We start from the raw sequence: 24,971 nt of genomic DNA on the forward strand, positions 1-24,971 counted from the left end.
ACTTTTAGGTGTCTGTCATTACTTTATTAATTCTTCCAGTCCAAAAACAAAAAGCTTGCACATGGTGGTTTTGTAACACAAGTTGGTTTAAAATCCACGCTGTCCCGGCTGACGTGGTTATCGTTTAAAAAAAACTAACCTTCCAGAATTTTATGTACTCAGAAGCGTGTCTGCTTCTGAGTACTGTTAGATTCTCAGTAACACTCGGCCGCATTTTACTGTTCTGAACACATTCTTGTCCACAATCATTTATGCAACCGTTGGGTTTCTCTACCAGAAAGTGTGTATGTTCCAGGCAAATAAAACCTCTCTGCTTCTAAGTAAAGCTTTTTTTTTTTTACTCCAAAACTGTTTCATAAGGGCTTTTCCATGAGGACTGGACAATAATAAATTTAATTCCACTACTAAGCAATACTGTAATAACTCTACCTATTGATGCACAACTGTGTGTTATTGCTATACTTTTTCTACGTGCTAATGTGTTTGTGTGCCATCTTGAGCTATAAGGCAAACCCCTTAAGATTAAGGAAGAGGCTGTCAGTCAGTCGGTTCATTTGTCTGTTAGTCTGTCTGGCTTGAATTAGGCAGAGTAGCCAAAGGTTGTTAAAATCGCTTCTGGAAGAGAAATAGTCAGCTGTAAAGTTTTTTACAGGAAGGAAAATTCCCACACATTTACACACACAGTACACACACACAGACATACAACCCCTTTATACACTTACACACTTGGGGGATACAGTACATGCTTGATTAGATGTGAAAACAACTCATGGCAGATGTACGTTAAATGTTTCTGTGTGTGTTTGTGTGTTGTTTTAAGATGGGCAAAACTTAACACACCCATTTTCACAAACTTACTTAACATTCCCTTTGCACACATATTTACAGTCGGCACATTAACACTAAATAGATCCCTCCACATCTCCTCCACGCAGACTTTGTTCACAACCTCCCATCATGATTGACTCATTCAACTCTACACCCAGTTGTTTTCCAGCAGGCACTCACATGCGATGCATATGTTACTTTGTTGGATATCCAAATATGAAGGGAGCTTATTTATTTTGAGGGAACTTGATACTGTTATGCAGTATCATATAATGGGATCAAGATGAAAGATAGAAAATACATGGGAAGAGAGAGGTTATGAAGTAATAGATATGTAATGCTAACTGAGTCCAGCTTGTGTGGCCTTAAAAGTTTTGGCCACTCTTTAAAAAGATGTGGGTAATTAAGGTCAACCAAAACAGGGGTAGAGTGTAATTCATGGTTAAAAAAAAAAAAACAGGTTTGCCTTTTTTTTTTTTTTGTTCTGAGAGGGGGAAAGTCAAAATGATTGAGCTTTCACAGCTTTGTTGTGAGATTTCTTGGCACCGCTATCAATTTAAGCATTCCTGTTGTGTTACATGGTGCTATTTAATGGAAGAGGATGAAAACAGTTGAGGTTTGGAACATGCAGTGGCTCCCCATTTTGGTCTCATCTCTGCAAATATCACACAACAAGCCAAATAATTTACAGGAATTGGAGCTATTTCTATAGGAAATAGGTCAGGACATGTTTATGGTGAGAAAAAAAAGCCATTGTAACTTATGCTGCACACCTAACCTGCTCCGGAGCAGGTTATGTTCCAGATAAGAGATCAGCTCGTATAAAAGCACCGCCTACGAAGAAGTTACAGTCATTAATCCAGGCTAAAAACAACACAGTTTAAACTGACAAATGCAGAAAGGACAGCTGGCTGTATGCTCTAGGTGCTTACCGCTTTGAATTATTTTTTTATATATATTTTTTTTTTTGCTTGCTCTCGAGTCCGTTTCACACCGCCGGAGTCGGGGACGCAGCTGAAAGAAGGCTGAAATAGTCAAACACGCCACCACTTTGTCAAAGGCCATAATGAAGTGTAGTCTAGTTATCCATTATACTCTGAAAGATTTGTATAATATCACGGCCCCATCTAGACGACTATATCTGACTATTGAGTATTCCCTTAAATTAACAAGTCTGTTATTTTAGGCTTTCGCACACTTTTGCCAGCTGTCCTTCCTGCATTTGGCAGCTTCAACTGTGTTACTTGTAGTCTGGATTGTGTGTTTAACTTCTTCGTATTTGACTTATATTATAGTTCGCTCTTCCTTTGTAAAATACGCCGCTCTGCTGACCGTAGACTTGTCCATGTTTGTGATTGGTCATATGTTGTAAACACCGCCCCTTGTATGTGAACGCGCTCATAGCCAGATTGAGAAACACTGGGTTGATTTACCGAGTTGATAACCACCGTGGTAGGACCGCTTAGTGGGATTGCGGTTGTTAGGGTTAGTGAAGCCAGATAACAAGAAGATACCCTGGGTATTTTGAACTCTCTCCGTAGTACAGGCCTCAGGAATGGTTACCTTCTGATATGTGTACAGGGTGTATAAACATTGAGTACACACACGCACACACACACACACACACACACACACATAATTAATGCAAGACATATGGTCTTTGCAAGCCTCAGTCGGACCTTGCTAGGCCGCAGCTCCTTCAGCAGTGACCTGAATGGCTGCTGTTTCTAATCAGGGGCTGTTCTCAACGATAGGTCCATAATGGTAATGGAAGGGGATGTTAATTTATTATACTAGGTCCTATACCGTGCTGTAGACTTGAGCTAGTCTTTGTTTGTCATAGCAGAGTGGTGTTACCACTGTTGGGTTTGACTCCTGGCCTGAGTCCGTTTCTTGCAAATTTTTCATGTTCTCCCCATGTGTGGATTTCCTCTGGGTTCTCCAGTTTCCTCCCACATTCCAACAACATTCGAGGACCCAGGCGCACAGGATGCACTTTGTGCGTTCGAAAAAGGTGACGCAGTCTGCCTCATTTTTGAGATGCTTGCACAGGAAGAAGCACTGTAAAAGTTATTTTTTCTGTTGACATCCAACAGTTAATGTCATTGGCTAACTTAAGAAGAAACTGCAATCATGGCATTAGTTTGTCTGCAAAGCTGGTGAGCTTTTATATTTGTACATTTCCTTCGTTTCCCACCTAACAGCAAAATCGATTGATTGCATGGCATTACCTGAATATAATTTTTGTTTTTTGTTCAAAAATGTCAGCTTTTGCACCCGATTCAACTATTATCAGGCCGTTAAATAGGCGTCATCAGTCGCTATAAGCACCATAGATGTGGGTCATTAGGGGCCTACTACGTTGTGAAAGTGAAACTTAAAAGCAACGTGTTTTAACATGTAACACTGAATGAAACGTAACATTTTGAAAACAAGTAAAAAGGCTTCTTTAGGTTTAGGCAACAAAATGACAACTTCTTTACGTTTATGCAACCAAACTACAACTACTTTAGGTTTAGGCAATAAAACTACAACTTCTTTAGATTTGGGCAATAAAACTACAACTTCTTTAGGTTTAGGTAACAGCTACAACTTCTTTAGGTTTAGGCAACAAAACTACAACTACTTTCGGCTTAGGCAATAAAACTACAACTACTTTAGGTTTAGGCAATACAACTACAACTACTTTAGGTTTAGGCAACAGAACTACAACTACTTTAGGTTTAGGCAATAAAACTATAACTTCTTTAGGTTTAGTCAACAAAACTACTACTTCTTTCGGTTTAGGCAACAAAACTATAACTTCTTTAGGTTAAGGCAATAAAACTTCAACTTCTTTAGGTTTGGGCAACAAATCTACAACTTCTTTAGGTTGAGGCAATAAAACTACAACTACTTTTGGCTTAGGCAACAAAACTACAACTACTTTAGGTTTAGGCAACAAAACTACAACTACTTTAGGTTTAGGCAATAAAACTACAACTATAGGTTTAGGCAATAAAACTACAACTACTTTAGGTTTAGGCAACAAAACTACAACTACTTTAGGTTTAGGCAATAAAACTGCAACTTCTTTCAGCTTAGGCAACAAAACTACAACTACTTTAGGTTTAGATAACAAAACTACAACTTCTTTAGGTTTAGTCAACAAAACTACTACTTCTTGAGGTTTAGGCAACAAAACTATAACTATTTTAGGTTTAGGCAATAAAACTACAACTTATTTAGGTTTAGGTAACAACTACAACTTCTGTAAGTTTAGGCAATAAAACTACAACTTCTTTAGGTTAAGGCAATACAACTACAGCTTCTTTAGATTTAGGCAACAAAACTACAACTACTTTCAGCTTAGGCAACAAAACTACAACTACTTTAGGTTTAGGCAACAAAACTACAACTTCTTTAGGTTTAGCCAACAAACTACAACAAAAAAAACAGTTAAGTTTAGGAAAAAACATTGTGTTTTGGTTTAAAATAACTACCAACACAAAGACAGCTACACATTGTTGGTTTTACACGGGAGGCAAACTCCGGTCTCCGGTGTGAAAAGCCTGTGTTTTGTGTACCATCCATCATCCCCAACTTCCACCACTAATGGAGTTTCACACCATCTATACTACAGCACCGGAACTCCTTCTTTCAGTGATCTACCATATGAATAGATGATAAAACCTAGTGGCTGTAGTAGGCCCCAATTGATCCACATCTATGGGGCTTATAGCGACTGATATTTAATAGCCTGACAACAGTCTAATCGGCTGGCATTTCAGTGAATAAAACCACTTTCTTAGCATCATAATTACACAGAAATTACTTACTGATTACTCCACAGAGGTTGGTATTCCAGTTGTGGAAGATTCCCTCCCAGTGTGTTGTCACACTTCCACCAAAGTCAATCTGTTTTGTGTTAGGGCTGATTGTGCAGTTGTTGGATATCAGTTGTCTGTGTGGCATGACTTGACCTTACAAATGCTATCAGCAGTTACCTGAGCTGCTGGGTAGCCCGCGAGGCTTACTGACATACCGTAAACTAAGCCGGATCGAGCTCTGTTAGGTGACACACTGATTGGAGACTTGTTGGAGTGAGTGCTGAATTGCTGTAGTCATTTTTGTGAGGTAAACATTTATAGGATGTGTGCAGGACATCAATCATGTCATATCAATGCGCAAGTGAATGCTTGTGTCAAAGCACACTTACTGTATGCCTGTCCCCTACTTCAGAATCGGCCCGTAATCCATATATCTGTCTCTTTCTGCCACTCACTTGATATCTCGTCTTATTTTCCAGTTGGACTCTGCGGTGACTATAACCTGTGCAAACGGGAAGTGGAACAAACAGGTGTCATGTGAGCCTGTCGACTGCGGTCTGCCAGACAAATACCATGTTCATCCAGCCCATTTCAACTTCCCCGAGGGCACCACCTACGGCAAGAAGAGCACCTTTCAATGTCGAGAACCTGCCCAGCTTGTAGGTGAGATACATAGTGGAGCATGCAGAGATGCATATTTTCAGGCCTTTATCCTTAGGGTCCATGACATTAGATGAAAGTAAAATGTATTTTTACAGGTTAACAGATGATGAAATGCCTTAGATTTCACAAATTGAATGTGCATGAAGATCCTGATTAATTCTATATTTTTCAGGAATAAATGGTCTTTGATGCACATGTATTATTTTTCAACTTTTTAAACAATATTGCCATGAGAAATATCATAGATTTGATATCACAAAAACCTCATAATATATCATCAAGATTACAGGATTTTGAAATTATTTCATACATATTCATTCAGTCACTTGAAGCAGCAGTGGGTAGAATTGGAGCAAATTGGATTTTTAAAAGTTATTTTTTATAAAACGGTCACTATATCCTGACAGTCGTGCATGAGACAGGTAATCTGAAAAAAAACCTCATGTGCCTCTGTATCCTGAATCTGAAAACATTTGAGGGGAGAAATAGGCATTACAGTAACAGAATATGGATTCATATTTGATCAGCGCTGCCTAGTTTGATCGTTTGATCGGAGTTAGCGAGTGATTGACAGCCTCCATTGAATGAACAGCCAATAGGAACGCTCTCTCTCTGAAATGACCTGTGATTGGCCAAAGTCTCCCGTCACAGGCTAGATTTTCTAAAGCCTGAAAACCGAGCCATGAGGAGGTGCAGAAGTTTAGTTTTCTCTCAGAACACTTGAATTACAATGTGCTGAAAGGTTAAGGAATTTTTGCCCAATGATGCCAAAAACATTCTGTCTACTGAAGCTTTAATTGTCCATAATCTGTTCCTCAGTGTATGCAGTTTCATCAGTTTTATTTGTCTTCTTTTTGACTAACCATCAGTAAAAAAACAATCTTTTTCATCTCTTCCCCTTTCCCCTTTTTTTCCTCAGGTACAAACAACACTCTTACCTGCCTGGAAGACGGTCTCTGGTCCTTCCCAGAGGCTCTTTGTGAACTCCGCTGCCCGGCCCCTCCTCCTGTACCCAACGCTGTGCTGCAGACCAAGCGCTGCAACGAGACGGGCCTCAAAGTGGGCACGCTCTGCAAGTACAAGTGCAAGCCAGGCTACCATGTCACCAACAAACCTAAGAGGTAAAGTGAGAAATAGAAATGGTTGTAGTTTATTTATTTAGTTCTTCATCAGAACAGCTTTCCAATTTGAAAGTAAGTCTCAGGGTCAGTGACATTTAAAAACTCTTTACATTAACCTCTGAACTTACAGTGTAAATGTTAATGGTCTCCTTTCCCTTTAGGCGTGCATTTAAGCGCCAGTGCACGGAGGACGGCAGCTGGCTAGAGGGGGCATGCGAGCCGGTGACTTGCGATGCCCCGCCTCCCATCTTCCACGGCTCCTATCACTGCACCGACGGCTTCCGCTTCGATAGCGTCTGCAAACTCAACTGCTCTGATCCTGCCGGTAATACTGCTATCGCCGCCACAGGAGGCTCTGCCCATACGGTGAGGCTGCTGCACGCTCCATGCAAGCAGGTCTGTCCATCTCTTTCCTCTCTTTCTATTCTTGCTTTACCTATATGTGTGTCTTCTTTTTTGTCTCATGTGTATAAAAAGTAGACATTCTCTCTTTTTCCTCCCGTCTTTGCATCCTCACTGTTGATCACTTTTAGGGGCTCAACATGGCATAAAAGTAGTGAATAATGGGTAACAGTTCATTTTACAGGTCCGCAAAATGTCATGGTAATTAGGTGATAATTAGCAAGTAACCTATTTGAAATTTCTTTGGAATTACTGCCAAATTACCCCAATATTTACCTAAAAATGTATCTTTATTATAAACATTATTTAATAATTATATTCCACTATTTCCCAATAGCTGGTAATTTATTTAATTCATTTCTGGGAAAAGAATACAGAGTTAATTGATATGCTTTATTTCCATGTCTGCTGATAAATAGATAATAATTAGCAAATAACTTATCTGAAATTTCTTAAAAAACTCCCTGAATCATGACATTATCTACCAGGTTATATTTGTGTAGACAATAAGTCACACAATGGTGAGATTTGTGCCTGATCAGAAATGTCTTCTAATAGTTTTGGTTTTCCACCTCCGATGAAGAGCAGCCGCTTCTCAAGCCTAAGGGCCCGATTTTTACCATTATATGCTATTTTAGCATATAATTATTAAATAATGTTCATAAAAAGTCATTTTCAATAACTTTTGAGGTAAATATTGGGGTAATTTCAAACAGGTTACTTGCTAATCATCACCTAATTACCATGAAATTTGCGGACCCGTTAAATGAAGTGTTGCCGAATAATGCAATCAAATACTGTATAATCATTAGAAGTATTTGTTCGACGTTTAGCACCAAGGCCCTTCGCAGTGCTAGCCACGTGTGTTTAAATATTGTTTGTTATAAACACATTATTGTAAACATACTCTTATCTATAGGTATAATATACTCATGATAGCTGATGATAAGATGCAGAATTAATGAGTAAAAGAAGCAATTTTTCCCAAAATACGCTCGCTACCCTCGCCTCATCTTTTATCTGATACTTCTTCCACTGCCCTCGCTGTCTGAACGCTCGTCTCTCCCTGCCTGTTTATCTCCCTGTCTCCCTTAGCCCTACTCAATTTGACGCCATGCTAATTAGATTGCTATTGATTTCGAGAATAGTCCTGCTGCCACAGACTTTTGAAATGTATACACCTTTTAATCTGTTCTGCCTCTGAGGCGTTGTGGGTTGGATGCCTGATAAAAATGGATTGTATTTCTCCTCCCCCCACCCCCCTTTGCAACGGGATGCCATCTCAATGTCCTTGGGTCCTGCTAGTGTTTGCGTGCCTATGTGTGTGTATAATTGTTTGCCTGTCAATATATGTGTTATTTTCAGGGTGCACAGTCCAATGTGATCCGCTGTAGGAAGGATGGAAACTGGACAGGGTCGTTCCGCCTATGTTCACACAGCAAAGGCCAGTGTTCTTTACCTCAAAACCTCCATTATAGCCTACAGTACTCATGCAAGCGAGGACACGGCATAGGTCTGTATGCACAAATTATTATAACAATTCAGTTTTCTTACTTGCTGATGTAATTTGTCATTGTTCATATTACTCATAGCTTTTGTTGTGTGCTATTATTCTTCCTTGTTCACATTACTCATTCCTTTTTCATTTTGTACTGTTTGTAATCAATTTAATTTGTTGAGTCAACAAAATGTCTAAACCACTGTAATGTAATCGAGCACTTTTGAATATCACACACATTTTGAAAGTGAAGGATGAAACGCCTTTGATGTGGGTGTTGTTTGTGCATACTTTTATCGGTTCTGTTTGTACGTTTCTCTCTCGCTCACACACACACACAGGTGAGGAGTGTGAGTTGACATGCCGTGAGAGCAACAACGACGTGGTGATCCTCCCTAGCAACATGACAGTGGAAAGTGTGCTTAAAGAGCACTGGAGGAACCCGCACAAAGTCAAGGTAAGTTTTTTGTCCGTGTGTTTGTGTCTGCCTCGCGGCCCTTGACAGACGCACTTCACAAAGTTCTGCGATCCACAACTCCACTGTAAGGAATTTCACGTATAGCGTCTACATCCTGGGGTCTATTGCACCGCAATGCAAAACGCCGGCATGGCAACCCTTCAAACGTTTTCATTCTATTTTTAATTGGAAGTGTGAGAACATGCTGCAGCCCTTTTGCGTCCGTGTCCTCAATATGACATCTCAACTACCTACTTGGAGAAATAAAAAGCTGCAAAACGTCTTTGGGAATTAAGTGTTAAAGGTCCCATATAGTAAAAAGTGAGAATTTCATGTCTTTTATATTATAAAGTAGGTTTAAGTGCTATACAAATACTGATAAATTATCAAAACGCTCAATATAAGGAGAAATACACAAAGCCCGTATTCAGAAATTGTGCATTTGAAACAAGCCGTTAGGATTTCTGTACATTTGTGATGTCACAAATATACAATATTTAGATCATTGCATGGTTTTAAACATAAACATTCTAAATGAATCCCAGTATATTTCCTGTTGCAGTGGATGTAGATAACATCAGCTGACAGGAAGTAAATATGGACCCAAGCTGTTGCCTAGCAACGCAATTCCGTTGAAATGCACTAAAACGGAGCGTTTCAGACAGAGGGTAAATACAGGTATATTCAGGCAGACAGTACGAGGAAAATAAAGTTGTTTTTTTAACATTACAGCATGTAAACATGTTCTAGTAGAAACACAAAATACAAGTATGAACCTGAAAATGAGCACAATATGGGACCTTTAAACGTCCCTATGCTGACATTTGTAGCAATCAATTTTCCCATGTATTTGTCTTAACCCAAAATAACCCCAAAAAACAAAACAAAACAAACTCCATTACCATTGTGGCCAAGCTGTAAAACATTATCAAATGCCTTGTTATCAGTAATCACCGTAGTTTTCTGGGATAAATGACGCTCACTGGTTAATGACCTCATTTGAATTAGATATACCTCACAGCTACAGACTCTACTGATTAACTACTGTTTGCTTAAACTGGCAGAAAGCAAAATACAGGGGTTATATTTTGGGGGAACGTAATTAAACACAGAACCGTACACCTTGTCCCTGCAGGATTGTGACACCCCACCTCCCCATGGTGTCATTTGGGATTTTATGAAGCTTGTGGGTGGGGTCAAGAGGCAGGGGTAGGGCTATATGAGTGTGTGCATGTGTGTGTGGAGGTACTAGACTACACCTACTCTTCTAGTTTTACTCTCCCCCTTTTAACGTGATTAATGTCAATGACGTGCAATTTGTTTTAAGTGTTTTCGTCAGCTTAATGTCCTTTTAGCTGTGGAGTCGGAGACTAAATAGCATCAGGTTTTGTAACCAGAGAAGGAGAGAGGAGAAGCCGCCGGCCGAGTAAAGGAACACATTGTATTTCTCACTGTATTTTTTTTTCCCCCTACAACTCCTTTTGTTTTCGTTTCGGAGTCACACTGAGTCAGCAGCTTTTTGTGGTGGATGTCAGGGGAGAGAGCGGTGGCTTGGGCCACGTGGACATGAAATGATCTGTTTTTCATGGATTTTGTGTAATTGATATGATTTGTGCTCGGTGGTAATTTGAGACCCGAGGCGATGCTGCTGGTGGTTGGGGGGGTTGGATAGCATAAGAGATGTCAGAAAAGTGAGGGTTTCCAGGGTTAGGACATGAGAGGAGGAGGAGGAGTTTTTGCTGGCAGGGTGCACTTAAGCATGTTGCCATGTTTTGTCCTCTGCCAATACTGTCAACTGATACACCTTTTCAAATAGTTATCGTAAGGATTACAAACATTCCAATGATCAGAAGACAGAAATTTGCCTTAAATGTAGTCATTTGTTGGATGATACAGTTGCAATTACACTTATGTCAAAGTCTAAGGTAGGGGTCTCCAACCTTTTTTTCCTCTGAGAGCTAATTCGACCAAATGAAAGTGGCTGAGAGCTACCTGTAGCACCAAGTTGTAGATTGCCAATAGCAGACATAATGTCTGTCCTACTTGTGTGGTCCTTTAATAACGTTTCAGCCACTGCAGTCATCGCCTCTATTACAATCCCTCCATAGGTTAAGGGCATTTGTAGGGATGCACCGATACCGATACCAGTATTGGGTATCGGGTCCGATACTGTGCTCATGTACTTGTACTCGCAAAACGGCTCCAATACAACGACACCGATACCACTTTACGACAGCGTCCTATCGCACACGCTCACGCTCCACCTCCCCGACGGTGCAGGCGAGACGGGCCGGTGGTGCGCCCGACCCCGCGGGGCCGGGATCACACCTCAGCTGGCGCGCACCGGCCCTCACTTTAATTACGCCACAGGGTTTTGCTTGCACCCTCTGACTCACACGTGCGTTAGACTCCTTGGTCTGTGTTTCAAGACGGGTCGGGTGGGTTGCAGACATCGCCGCAGATCTCTGGAGCCTTTTACGTGGCCCGAACCCTGGCACTAAGGACAGTCCGCCCCGGTCGACAGTCGCACTGGGAGCAGGGGCCCCCGTCCCTCCCCTAGAGCCGGTCGTGGCGTACTGCCTCGTATACGGGACTCCCCAGCCTGCCGTGTGTCGCTTACATCCTCCAGCTGGCTGTTAACGAGGGTCTTTAGGCACAGAGAAGTACTCGTATCGGTACTCGGTATCAGCGAGTACCCAAATGTAAGTACTTGTACTTGTACTCGGTTTGAAAAAAAGTGGTATCGGTGCATCTCTAGCTTTTTGCGCTTCGTTAGGATGTGCGCCACTAAACGAAGCTTCCGTTGCTGCGCCGGCCTTCTTCGTCGGTTTGGTAAACAGAGACTGTCGTCTTTCAAGCGTTGCTTTCAGCTCCTTTACCTTCTCCGTTCATAGACCGCTACCAGCCGGAAAGTCCCGTGAAAAGTTGCCGTGGACTTTGGTGAAGTGGCGCTCGGCGTTACATCTTTTACCGGCTGACACGCTCGCACCGCAAATGAGACACACATAAACATAGACATTAGTGCATGAGACAGGTAATTTGAATAAAAATCATGTGCCTCTGTGTCCTCCGGTGCTCCTAATGGAATCTGCAAGATTTCACAGACTGGAGGAAAACAACCAATCAGAGCTGATCTGGAGTCTGCCGTCCAGCTGCCGTCTATGAGAGCTACGAGTCAATCACTCGCGAACTCCAACAAAGCGGTCCAAACTAGGCAGCGCTGATCAAATATGAATCAATATTCTGTTACTGTTATGACTATTTCTTGCCTCAAATGTTTTCAGAATCATCTTGTAGTGCACGGTTTAGCTGTAAAATGAGAAAGTTTGTGACCCGGCAGCCATGTTGACATCTCTTTAGGAAATACCAAGCACCACCCACCAGCCGGAGAACAGCCAATAGGAACGCTTTCTCTCTGAAATGACCTGTGATTGGTCAAAAATCTCCCGTCATGTACTAGATTTTTTAAAGCCTGAAAACAGAGCCATGAGGAGGTGCAGAAGTCTAGTTTTCTCTCACAACAACAAAACTTGAATTACGATATGCTGAGAGGTTATTATGGAATTTTCGCCCTATGATGCCAAAAAATTGTTGCCTACTGAAGCTTTAAGCGAGCCACTCAGAAAAGGGTGGCAAGCTACTTGTTGGATACTCCTGGTCTAAGGGATCCTTTATGGTTCACCTTGAGAGTGCTCCCCCTTTAATTCTAGAAGCAGAAAAATAGATGCAACAGGATTTGCAATGCAATCATCATCAATCATGACAACGGCGTACAGTTGTAATAACAGTAGGAGAGTAGTAAGTTTGGAATAGACATCATAACATGCTTCCAAACTCCCCTCTAGGTTGGGATTCTTCCTACAGTATCTAAAAGAGGATTCATGTCCCCGAATGCACTTTCTAGTTCTACTTTGCTGAGTTGGAGGTTAATGTTGCCCACCTTAATAAGTGATGTTGATTTATTGCCTTTAAACTAGTTGTATTTTGGTTCTTTGCGTGACCCACTTAGAATTCTCCCCTGCTTCCCTACCTCCACCTCCTCCTCTTCTTCTTTTTCCCTGTCCCTCTATCTCTAACAATTCTGCGCCCCCAGCACCCTCCTCCCCCCTTTATCAGCAAAATTACCCTGTCGGGCTTGCTGTGGAATTAGTCATTTTCTACATGACATGACCTCGTCTGTGGTGGCGCTGAGATAGGGATCTATTTTTGTGTGGTATCAGCGCCCCGGGGAGGCTTCAGAGGGTGAGGATCCTATACGTAGTGAGGGGTGAGGCCAGGCCACGATCATGGATTATCATGATTTACGGCCTTGCTGAGAGAGGGAAAAAAAAAAGAGTGAGAGAGAGAGAGAGAGAGAAAATGAGAGGGAGGGGAGGAGAAGGAGTTTCTGGATGACATCATCATAGCAGAGCACGGGAAAAAAGAGAATAAAAGTACAGTAGGTCCAAAAAGTTTCACCTATAAGACAAAATCTCCGTATAGGGAATAATCATCACAGCCCCCCCCCCGCCACTGGAACACACATGCGTACACACACCGCAGACGCTCCTGCATTCTGCTATGCAGCACTACATCACAAATGCTATGTTGTTCTTTCTCTCCACCTTCAACCCACCCATCTTTCTTTTTTGCATTGATTTGCTGACAGCACTGAAATGAAAAATACCTTAGTTTGCAGCAACAAAAAAGAAAAAGCACGTCAACTTTGGGAGATATTGGGACACAGGGGGGTCTGAGAAATGGACCCTCTGAGGTCAGAGAGTCCTTTGCTGTGGATGACACTTTTGATCGTGCACACTATTATCCAAGTCTGGGGGTCACACCGGTGCTGTAAACAAAACCCTTCTCCACCTGCTGGCTTGAGTAGACTCATAATACCGTACACTGCCGCCCCTACGCCTAACCCACATGCACTATATGAAGACGCAGCCATACAGCACAGGCACAGAGTCATGTTTACTTATTATATAATTTTCATGTTCCTTACAGTATATGCCTATACACAGTACTGCCCGACTCCCCTGGACACAAATGTTTTCTGTTGCATGTCAATGAAGAGCACAGTGGGAGAACAAGATGGAATTCCACACATTCTGCAAAGATATTTGAGAACATGGCGCTCTTCACCTCTATATCTCTCTTTCTTTTGCTCTCAGCTCTCCCCCCCCTCCCCTCTGGGGTCATGATTTAGTTATGGAAAAACAATTTTTGTCAAGTTTTATCTTGTAAAAATCAGCTTTGTGCTGAGGTGGAAAAAGGTCAGTGTAAATCAAAGAAGGATTGACAATGAAAGCCTCCATGTGAGCCTTTTTGATAACCCCTTTGTCTTGCTGTAAGGTGTGTGTGTGTGTGTGTGTGTGTGTGTGTGTGTGCGGATAGAAAATGCCCAGCGACTTGTGTTAGGGTTAGAGTTATGTGGACTGAAAAAGAACACAGTCTTGGCAAAGCTGTTTAAATGCTGCACATATGGGAAATAACCCAAACCACTGAAAGCGCCAGTATTTCTTAATTAATCACACCTCACCTCAACTTTTGTCTCATCTTTCAGAGTATAGTCTGCACGATGGGACTGAAATGGTATCCACACCCAGAATTGCTCCACTGCATCAAAGGATGTGAGGTAAGGGCTCGACCTGAATTCGATTTTTTTGTTTTTGTCTTTGTTTTTGTGGAGTAATAGTCTCATCTATCATACAACACTTTAATACTTTAATCCTTCCACCTTCCTTGAACCCCAGACCAAACAAAGGGATGAGAAATTTGTCTGATATAGGTTGCCAGATTGGAGTGTAGATGCTTACAGTGGCAAATATTCCAGTTTGTTCCATTTTTTATGGTGAATATACATACTCATACAACCGTGAAAATATCACAAAACAAATGAATCTCAGTCTCAATAGCCTCAAAGTGTAGTTTCATAAAGTTGTATTCACTTTGCTTGGCCAGTGGGCAACCTAAGGGTCTGAAAAGTGAAGCCAATGTCGAAGTGTCTTAAACTTGCATTTTCTAATAGCCAGCAGGGGGCGACTCCTCTGGTTGCAAAAAGAAGTCTGATTGTATAGAAGTCTATGAGAAAATGAGCCTACTTCTCACTTGATTTATTACCTCAGTAAACATTGTAAACATGAGTTTATGGTCTCAATCGCTAGATTTAAGTCTTCTTCAATACAGCATGATGTTCATTTAGTAAATTATGGTCCCATTTATAGTCAAATAGACCATAAAGCAGTGGATGCTTTGGGACGTGGCCACCCACTTGTGATTGACAGGCCGCTATTACGGTGTTGTAAAGCCTGGGAGTGGTCTATGTTTTCGTTAACCCCTTCACAGTGTGTGTTGTACTTAGCTCCACCCTCTCGCGTCACTTCTGGTTGCAAAAAAACAAGATGGCCACGGCAAAAATGCCGAACTTGAGGCTTCATACAGCAATGGCTCAATTAGCTGACACTTATTAGCTTGTTGTAATCTGATGTAATTACCTCTTAAATATGTCATGATTTGCTCTAAAAAAAACAAATGGTACATTCACATGTAAAGACAACACATGTGAAAGAATTCCACTTCACGTCACAGAGGAATTATATCACCTACTCGGTTTAGGCCAATTGGATAACCTGATTGGTAACCCAAGTGGAGAGGGGTGGGGCCAACCCAATAAATCACCTTATTGGAGTGTTTTGTGAAGTGAATAGTTTATGGTGTCCTCAGTTTGATTTACGGGTCTGGCCCACTAAGGGCTTAAAAAGTCACAATGAAAGATGAGGGAAATTTAATGTATGAGATTCATCAGCAAATTTATCCAGAGACCTTTAAAATGCCCTGAAATGCTCGAGAGGAAAGTACCGCTAAACAAAAAGGCGTCTTTGGTAATTCACCTTTTAACCATTATCAACCAGTTTTCCTCATTCAGTGTTTTTCACTAATTACATGCTCTCTCTCTGGTATAGCCATTCATGGGAGACAACTACTGTGATTCGGTCAACAACAGAGCCTTCTGTAACTACGACGGAGGCGACTGCTGCCAATCCACTGTCAAGACCAAGAAGGTTAGTGGCATGCTTGTACCTCGGAGTAAACCTCACCCTTTCAGACGAAAGAGATGATGCTGGATTTGGTCCCGGTCACACTGATCAACAGACAGTGTTTGTTTCCCAACTCTGGAGTCACACAAAGCTTAGGGATAAATCCCGCCTCCCACATGTGATCGTTTTTCCCTGTTCCCTGTGCCCAACCCACTTGGGCTTCTTCATTTTCTCACTGCCATGCATCCAGTGGAGGTTATCATTATCAAGCTTTGACATTTATAAAAGATCATTTTGACCTACTCAAGGTAAGTATAATGGAAACTACAACTGAATATGCTGTTGAAGGATGTAATATTTCACTTCTTGGAACATCTATAAACAGATTCTTCCCTCCTTTGCTTTGTGTCCAACCTTAGATTACTGGTAGACAGATTACTGATACCACATCCAAGACAGTGGGAGTTTTCAGACTTCATCAGTAGTCTTTGTTTTTCTGTGATATTCAGTTTCCTAATGTGTAAAACGTCTAGATTTGTCTTTGTGTGTCTCTCTTCGTGGGAAGTTACCCACTACCCAAAATGTGAGTAGTAATTTTAATTTACAGATAGTAAAGATCATGATTATAAGAACTTGGCATATCATTTACCTGTTCCTCTTCTGATTAATAGAAACTCAAATCCATCAACCCAATCAGCTGTGTTTTATTTCAGCATTAAGCTGAGCATAACAAAAAGTTTGGTCATCCTTGTGGTACTAACTCTCTTAATTCAGGGAGGCTCTTTCCAGCCAGCTGCTGGCAAAGGAACTGATTGGAAGTGTATTGTAGCTTCTGTGCAGCAGCATCTGCTTCTCTGGCCTGGCCTGTTTCTGTGAATCTGGCGAGGGACTTTAGTTGTATTCCTGGCATATCCATCTGTATGTCTGGCTGGACTTATATTGCAGTCTATGTGTCTCACTGGCCGTGTCAGTGCGTCTGACTGGAGAGCCTCTTCATTTCCTTTCTGGGGGAAAACGGACGTACAAGGGGACATCTCGCCATCTTCCACAGTACAATCAAAGTTCCCATGATTGCTTCCGGTCCACCTTCACACAATTTTTTCATGGACGTTTTGGGTCCATGGCCATGAGGATGGAAATAATCATGTTTCTTTCCTGGCGAACAACAAAGACAACTTCTTTGATGTTTATTATTTGTTCCTTTTTTTAAACCTTTGTCTATAAAGACATTGGCAATAGAATGACCAAGACATGGCCTTCGCTGGAGGAACCAGATTTTCAAACAACACGGTTGCATCATTTTTAAATGGTCACATCCACTATGTTCAATATCAGTGAGAAGCATCCAGTTGTACCTCCTAGTACCCTAGAGGGAGAGGTGGTACAGGGTTCAAAATACTCTTTTTCTGTGTACATGCACTGGTGCATGGCACAAAATTACATACAGCAATTCTTTTTACCTGCACCAAAAATGTATTACTGCAGCATTTGGTGTATTTGTCCTTCTTTCTCGGTACTTCCGCCACCGTGCAAAAGTTTCCAAGTACGCGATTACAGCCAGAGTCCGATGTTTTCCGATCTAAAAAAATGACGTCACATTTGTGTGACGAAGGTTCACTGAGCTAAGTTTACTGTGCTAAAAAAGTAAACACTGACAACATTTAATTAACAGTTTATTGGTATTTTTAACAATGTTTTATTGGTAGTAATGTGCTGTACAACATATTTTCTGCAGTTAGTTAGTTTGGAGTGAGATAATAAAATTGCTTCAGATTTTACCTGGTCGTAGTCAGGGTCATCCTGAACATTTCAGCAATCCTCTGAAGGAAAACAAACTTTTACCCAGAAGACTGGTGTTCGTGTCTCGTGTGAAACAAAGACAATGTTGAGTTATTTGACCTTAGTTTTCTTACGTTAATTCCTCACTTTAATAAGCAAGTTACTAACAAACATACTTATTTAACATAACAAACATTTATTTTAAACCAAACCACGATCTTTGCCTAAGCCTAACCAAGTACTTTTGTCGCCTTAAACCTAACCAAATAGTTTTGGTGCGTAAGTACACCTATGTAGGAAGTTTATTTTCAAAAGCGACTGTATGCATGTAACGAGCAGAAACTGTAACTTGCCTGTGAACACGGGAGTTTATTTTGAAAAGATGCTCTGCGTGTAATGAGCGGAAACAAAACATGCCGTCCCTGACACGTCCAAAACTGATGCGAGGTTGGTACCTAGAGTGTCATAGTTTGAAGCGTAGGGTCACTGACCAAGCGTCAATATTTGACGAATTGGGAATGGAACATGTTTGTTTGAGCAGAAATCCATTTCGCTTCCAAACAATCCTATTATGGAAACGGTTTTATCAAATCAGGACTTCTTCTTAGTAGTTCTGGGCAAATCAAGTTTAAGAGAGGAACTACTCTTTGTGTATTTTTTGCACTGTGCTACTGAGCTATGAACATTTATAACCCACCTCCAGCTAGAAAAGCGGTCCAGAGGTCCATGATTTCTTTTTGTCCGTTATTCAAGGCTCCAGTGTCAGATGTAAGGTATTGTATCCTAAGTTCAATAGCAGCAGGAAAGTCGGCGGGCAGCCCGCTGGGAAGTGACCTCACTCCAGAAGTGGTTTCGCTGCTGTTGATTGACGCTATCTCATCTTTACATCTTTTGGCCCCAACCCAGTGCAGGGGCTCAGCCAGAACTTGCATAACTCACTTTTACTGACAGACCCCAATGGGAGGATAGCCTCCATTGAATTACTGCAGCAACAAGAGGTTGAGCTGGGTGAGAGGAGAGCCGTTGGTCTTGTTAGAGTTGGGATTTGTTATGTTGCACATCAAAGGAGGGCATGGTCAGTTTAACTGAACATGTTGGGGTGTCAAGTAAGAAATCTATTCAGGGTTTGACACTAACTTTTTTTCCCCAAGGAGCACATGTGCTCTAGTTTGAAAAATTTAGGAGTGCATAAAGAACTTTAGGGGCACAATGAACATTTATCAAATGTGTTTTTCCTTAATAAAGGGATGCAAGGAGATATTCACTGCTTCAAAATGTATTTGTTTAATAATTATGCAAGTATTTATACTTTAAACTATATAAGATAAAAGGTTCATTTATTGCCATTGTACAGCACAAGGTTGCGCAATGAAATGCAGGTGTAGGCCCTTTATGTTTCACTAGAGGAACAGGAAACAAAACAAAAACAGTAGTGCATTCCTGTTGTGCATTTTTTTGAATTTGCGTCAGGAGGAATATAAAAAGCAGCCTTTTTAAATTTAATCCTGTGAAAACATATTATCTTCTAGCCCCAGGGAGAGAGAAAGAGAGAGACAGACCGTGCGAGTACGGACAGAAAGTGTAGACGTGATTCAAAAACTTTCTTTGATAATAAAGTCCAATGTTACTGTACAATTCTCTGGTTTATCAGTGAAGCATTAGAACTACACTGAAGACTGAAGTCTCTACTGAGAGGCCCAAACAGAGTGACAGCTGACTCATGAACGTTCCACACGGACATAAGCTGATGCAGAATCGTGACGAGTAAACGTTTGGATCTTTTATACTCCGTGCGGGTTTCTCCTCGCGGCAAACTAATATTCTCCCAAATTGTAGGGGGCAGTGTATCGAAAAATCACGTGTACAGCATGGTTCCTCTCCGCCCATCCGCGTCCGCTTCGTTAGAAAATGTTGAATTTGCATGGACTGGCAAATAACCTGCCACATGGGACCCCCTGCAAAGGGGCATGTCCGATGGTGTGACATTACTTTGTCCGTGCGGACACTCGTGACCCTCGCGGATGTGTGAAACATAAATCTGGCATCACTTACATCTCTTGTATGAAATGTCTGTATACTCACCGGGCTGCTTTTGTATAAACTGTGATAGTTTGGTCATGAGCCATCACACTCTTTGCACTTCTCGTACTCAGAACTGAAGTTACATCCAACCACTACTATTTTTGAAGGGAGAGTTTGTTAATTTTCTCTCTCTCCGTCCCCTGCTGGGGCTCAGCCTTCCAGCTGCTGTCAATCAAACACGGACACACCACTCCAGTGGCTGAGAGGAAAAGTAGAATTTCTTTCTATTTTTCTTCCTTTGAATAATAAAAAAAAGTATACAATAAATTAAAAAAACATGTTGACATTAATTTTACCGCATTAAGGGATGACTAAATGTGATTTCAGTGGGTCTTTAATCCTGGTAGAGGAATCTGGCCCAGGTTTACTGCTGCTGTCTTCCCGAGCCAAGGATGCTACATGCCGATGGTCAATAGTAGTGTCTGCAAAACAGGTGTTCGCAGTTCGCTGAAATAATAACTACAGGCAAATGGAGGCTCAAATTACCTTTTTGGTACTAACTTCTGTCACGCCAGCAAAGACGGATTGGGTGAAGAGCATTTATATTCCATCTACAGTATGATACAGTAAGTATCATACTGTGGCTGGGCTCAAGAACTCCAGGCTCCACATTTTACATGAAGGCATTTTGCCATGGCATTTTTTGAAGAAAGCAGTCTGTGCCTGGTGTTTTCCGCTAGTAGGTCCCCTGGAAACTATTTTGAAAGATACGAAAAATTGCTCTGAAATAACCAATCATAATTTGATTTATCAGCTGCCAGGAGCGAGAGGAAAGTAACTGTGGGTGAGAAACAAAAAGGAAACACTGAGGTATTAAGCTGATGTGTGAAATTGATACAGGACCAGAGGAAAGCCAGATGTTTAATCCCTTTTGCGTGTTAGTTTGTGAGCCCATTGCCTAATTGATGGGGCTTGCTTGCACAAACATGTTGCTTAATAACTTGGCTAACATAAACACACATGAATGAAACTCAAATTAACCTGAATGTCAGTTTGAGATTATTAGCCAGAAGACCTTTTCTGACAAACTTCATTTTGTGGTTTTTATTACTTCTATATTTTTCGTCCACATTTAAATCTCCTCCACGTTTTGGTACTTGTGTTTAGTTAGGCATTTGGATTCAGTTGTTTATTGCTGCTGGGCAAAGCGTTTCCTCATAGTCATCCCTATTTGATCAGCTCAGTCAAAACAGAAACAGGGTATTTTGCACCTGATTCTGATTTTCCACCAAACGGAACACATGCGTGGCAGGCGGCCAAGGACGGAGTTGCATAAAACCCTCCAAAAACAAAACAAATGACACAATATATGAAAAAAGGAATCTGTAACTCATTTATGAGCTGCTGAATAACACACTTGCGGATGCCAGAGATCGGCAATGTTTTCCTCTTTAGCGGGAATTCTCTTCTCTCGACAACAATTGACACAGCTTTGTACCGACTTTTTTAATTGTTCCTGAACACAGATTCTGTTGTCACTGTGGAGGTCAGTTGATGTCAACTATGAACTATCTGTATTTAATGCTGGTCCTACCATTTATTTTATATGCAGACAAATACTATATTGTGTTCTCACAGTGAATTTAATAGGCCTGCTCAACCACAGCAAACATAGGTTGCAAAAGTGGAAATTTTCTTTCTGGGTGGCTGTAAAGGGATGGAAGTCATCTGAAACAAATGCACTACTTAATCCTGTTAAGTAATATTTGCTAAAAACCAGGGCTGTCAATCGATTAAAATATTTTGATTAGATTGTCCAGAGTTAATTGCAAATTAATTGCACATTTTTTATCTGTTTAAAATGTACCTTAAAGGGAGATTTGTCAAGTATTTGATACTCTTGTCAACATGGGCAAATATGCTTTCTTAATGCAAATGTATGTATATATTTATTATTGGAAATCAATTAACAACACAAAACAATGATAAATATTGTCCAGAAACTCTCACAGGTGCTGCATTTAGCAAGCTGGTATGGCATGGTTGGTTATAGTTTCATATGATGCCAGTATATTCACTCTAGCTTTAAAACCAAGCCCGCTACAACCTAGAAATCGCAAGTGGCGTTAATGCATTGAAGAAATTAGTGGCTTTAAAACAGATTTGCTTTAATGCGTCAGTATCGCGTTAACTTTGACAGCCCTACTAAAAACTAAAGATGCGTTTTAGGGAATATTTTTGTCTTTTGAGACCCCTTTTCAAAGATTTTTATTCACAATACATGTACCGAGTATTTCATTATACAGCGAGGTGTTTTTTGTTGTTTAGCCACCCTCGCTGATGTAAATGAGGTGGAGAAAAAATTATTTATTACGACTCAACATCACCCAGAATGACCACACAGTTGAATCAACGCCTCTCTAAAATTGTTTCAACAAAAATTCAACATTATAAATGTCATGATGCTGGGATTTATTACAGACCTGTTGTATTAGACTGCAATAGTTTTAGCTAGGTGTACCTAATAAACTGAGTACATGTCAAGTAACAGTACTTAAGAAGGATAAACCACCCATGTACCAACTCTCTCCATCTTTCCCTCTCTCGCTCTCATTCTCATTCACACACAAACATACAGCACGTGCACAGACACACCAGCCACTGGTTTGTTATGCACAAGAGGTCTGGTGACTCAGTGGGAGTCTTGCTCAGTGTTGGTGTCCCCAGCGTGTTGTGACACAGCACATGAGAACAGTGATATGATGTGATCCACGCACAGAGACACACCTCTCGTTTGTTCCTCTGCCAAAACCTTTTCCATCTACCGTTTCCCTCCGACCTACGGTGATAAGGTGAAGTGAAAAGAACAGAAATTTTACAACAGACTTTCATTGCCCTCATCATCCAGAGTCGTTCGTCCTTTTAGTCCATCTAAAGAGTCTAAAAGGTTAAAAAGAAATCCTAATATGCCTCATGTTCGCTCTGTGACCTAAACAGACTGTTTATACCAATATTATGTCTCCAGTTAACTGATGGAGAGATACATCATACTGATGAAAACATCTGCTCACTCCTCCTTAGTAGAAGAGGCTTTAGCGACTTCTTAACAGCAGTTAAAGATGAGTTATTATGTTTCCCGACATCAAACGCCATCCCCTCAAATCTGAAATGATTCAATGGTCTAATATGAAAAATCATAATTTCTGGAATGTAATAAAACTTCTTCCAGATACAACAATTGGCCAATTTCTATTCTTTCCAAAAAATACTACTGTAGGTATTAGGTTATTATTACCTCCGCCAAGGCCGAAGGCGGTCATGTTTTCACCGGCATTGGTTTGTTGGTTTGTCTGTTAGCAGGATAACTCCAAAAGTCTGCGATGGATTTGAATTAAATTTTTTGGGGGTGTGGGGTGTGGCACAATGAACAATCCATTAGATTTTGGTGGCGATCTGGATCATGATCCGGCTTCGGGATTAGTTTTTTAATAACTCCGCTCAGCCTGTGCATTAACACCACAGACTTTAAGACATAAGCAGTGTAACTGATGACGCGTTCATGACGCGTCATCAGTTACTGCCTCTTTCCTTCTGCCTGCAGAGAGAGAGCGGGTGGTCGAGGGAGGGGGGGGTAGATTCTGCGTTTTTTCACATTAAACTCTGTGAAATTACAGTTGAGTTCGACCAAAGGATCGGTACTCGGTATCGGCCGATACCCAAAACCAGGTAGCGCTATCGGTATTGGGACAGAAAAAGTTGGACCGGTGCATTCCTAGTTATTATCAATCATTAAAGCTTTCCAGGTTCCTTCTTCTTCTCCTCTTCTCTTTTTTCTTGTCGACTCAGACTTTAATCCTGATAAGAGCTGAAGAACTGAGAGGAAAAAGGTGCAGTATTGTGTAAAGAAATGGAACTCCGCTGCTCATTTACTTTTATTCCCCTTCCCAGCAAACGCCGCTTCCGTCTTTTATTTTGGTAGAGATTTGTGTATTAAGGAGTTCTGGATGACTTGCTGTGTATTATTCCACGCCAGGAGCTTTGAAGGTGCAAGGACTGGCTGCACGTAAGGTCACCACAGGATCTCCCCTTAATAGTTGCAAGCTGTTGGCTGAGGTTGGAGAGGCAGGGAGGAGAGGGTATATGGAGTATGCCTTTCTGAGGATTGCCTGTGCGCAAGACCCTTTTTGTAGGTGCCCCCCCCCCCACCCCCCTAGTTTGGAAGGAATTCCTTTCTTGGATGCTGGAAGCAGTACGCAGAGGGCACCGATTATATAGTTATACGGCTTGGCCTCGCTAAAACAACTTATTCTAAATGTGCCTGTAGGTTTTTCTGTCTGCGTTGGTGGTGGGGTCTTGGGCTGAGATCCTTCCTATAGTCCCTCACCCCTGTTTACAACTCTGTCTGGCGCATGCAGGCTCAACACGTGACTTTCTATGTGTCACAGTTGATGTTTGTGTCAAAGCTGATGGACTGTGATAGCTACAGGTGACCACTTAACCTCTTAGTCTCTGTTGGTGATTCACGTAGACGAAGCCCTTTCAAAATAACAGCGCAAATGTAATTTTCTTCTCTGGGTTTTTGGGCTGTTACCAGATTTACATTTATTTCTATATAATCCACACAAATCAAATTTCTAACAGATAGATAGATAGATAGAATAATATTTGTTTTTTTCTCAAATTTTCTGCCTTAACATGTTCTACGTCAAATATTCACATAACAGGATGCCAAAAGCGCATGCCAGCAACAGTTCTTTATTTTTTAAACGTCTGAGGGCAGCTAAATTGACTTTATTTCCTGTTGCCAAGGCTCTGCCAGGGCAGTTAAAGGGGAGGAAGGGGCCGAGCCACAGATAGGAGCAGGCGCCTGCACGTACAGTAGGAGGGTTTCTTGGTCATGGCATTAAGAGCTCTTACCTTCTTACTTTCTCTCTTTCTGTCAAGTCGCTGCAATGCGATGGTTATCGCAAATCGTTGAATGAGCAGCAGCATGCCATAGCTCCCTTTATTCCTAACTTTTCTGTATCTATGTGTGGGGAGTAGGGCCTGAGGGTGGAGGAGGCAAAATGCATCTGAGAGGGAGGGGAAGGAAGTATAACGTGGAGGGACGAGCAGGGCAGTTACACACTGGGGGACACACACTCCCCACAGTTTGAGGGGTTTTGGACAACCCAGTCGGCAGAAAATTTTTTAGCATCGTGTGTTTCTGGAAACCACGGAATACACTGAATGTGGACGTTTCTGAACCAAAAACACATTTTATATAAGTCTCTTATGACGCTTGCAGAAACGCACAATGCAACATGGTTAACATTGTGAAACGATCATAGAATGATTTGTTAGGTTTAGGCAGCAAAACTACTTGGTTAT

At 41.4% G+C, this 24,971-nt stretch overlaps 1 protein-coding gene across 2 annotated transcripts in view; it reads left to right on the top strand.

The window, feature by feature from the left end:
• The window catches only part of pappaa (pregnancy-associated plasma protein A, pappalysin 1a), a 118,176-nt gene that overhangs the window by 80,458 nt on the left and 12,747 nt on the right, over nt 1–24,971 (top strand). Inside the window, exons 15-21 of one of the 2 annotated variants that reach the window (XM_074617605.1) lie at nt 5,117–5,300; nt 6,220–6,421; nt 6,583–6,817; nt 8,189–8,336; nt 8,663–8,778; nt 14,327–14,398; nt 15,726–15,824. In XM_074617605.1, the coding sequence (XP_074473706.1) occupies nt 5,117–5,300; nt 6,220–6,421; nt 6,583–6,817; nt 8,189–8,336; nt 8,663–8,778; nt 14,327–14,398; nt 15,726–15,824 (1,056 nt within the window). The remainder of the gene's footprint in view (nt 1–5,116; nt 5,301–6,219; nt 6,422–6,582; nt 6,818–8,188; nt 8,337–8,662; nt 8,779–14,326; nt 14,399–15,725; nt 15,825–24,971) is intronic. The other variant, XM_074617606.1, reaches the window with a different exon arrangement.

Source organism: Sebastes fasciatus, chromosome 19 (genome assembly GCF_043250625.1).
Source record: "Sebastes fasciatus isolate fSebFas1 chromosome 19, fSebFas1.pri, whole genome shotgun sequence".
Classification (NCBI taxonomy): domain Eukaryota; kingdom Metazoa; phylum Chordata; class Actinopteri; order Perciformes; family Sebastidae; genus Sebastes; species Sebastes fasciatus.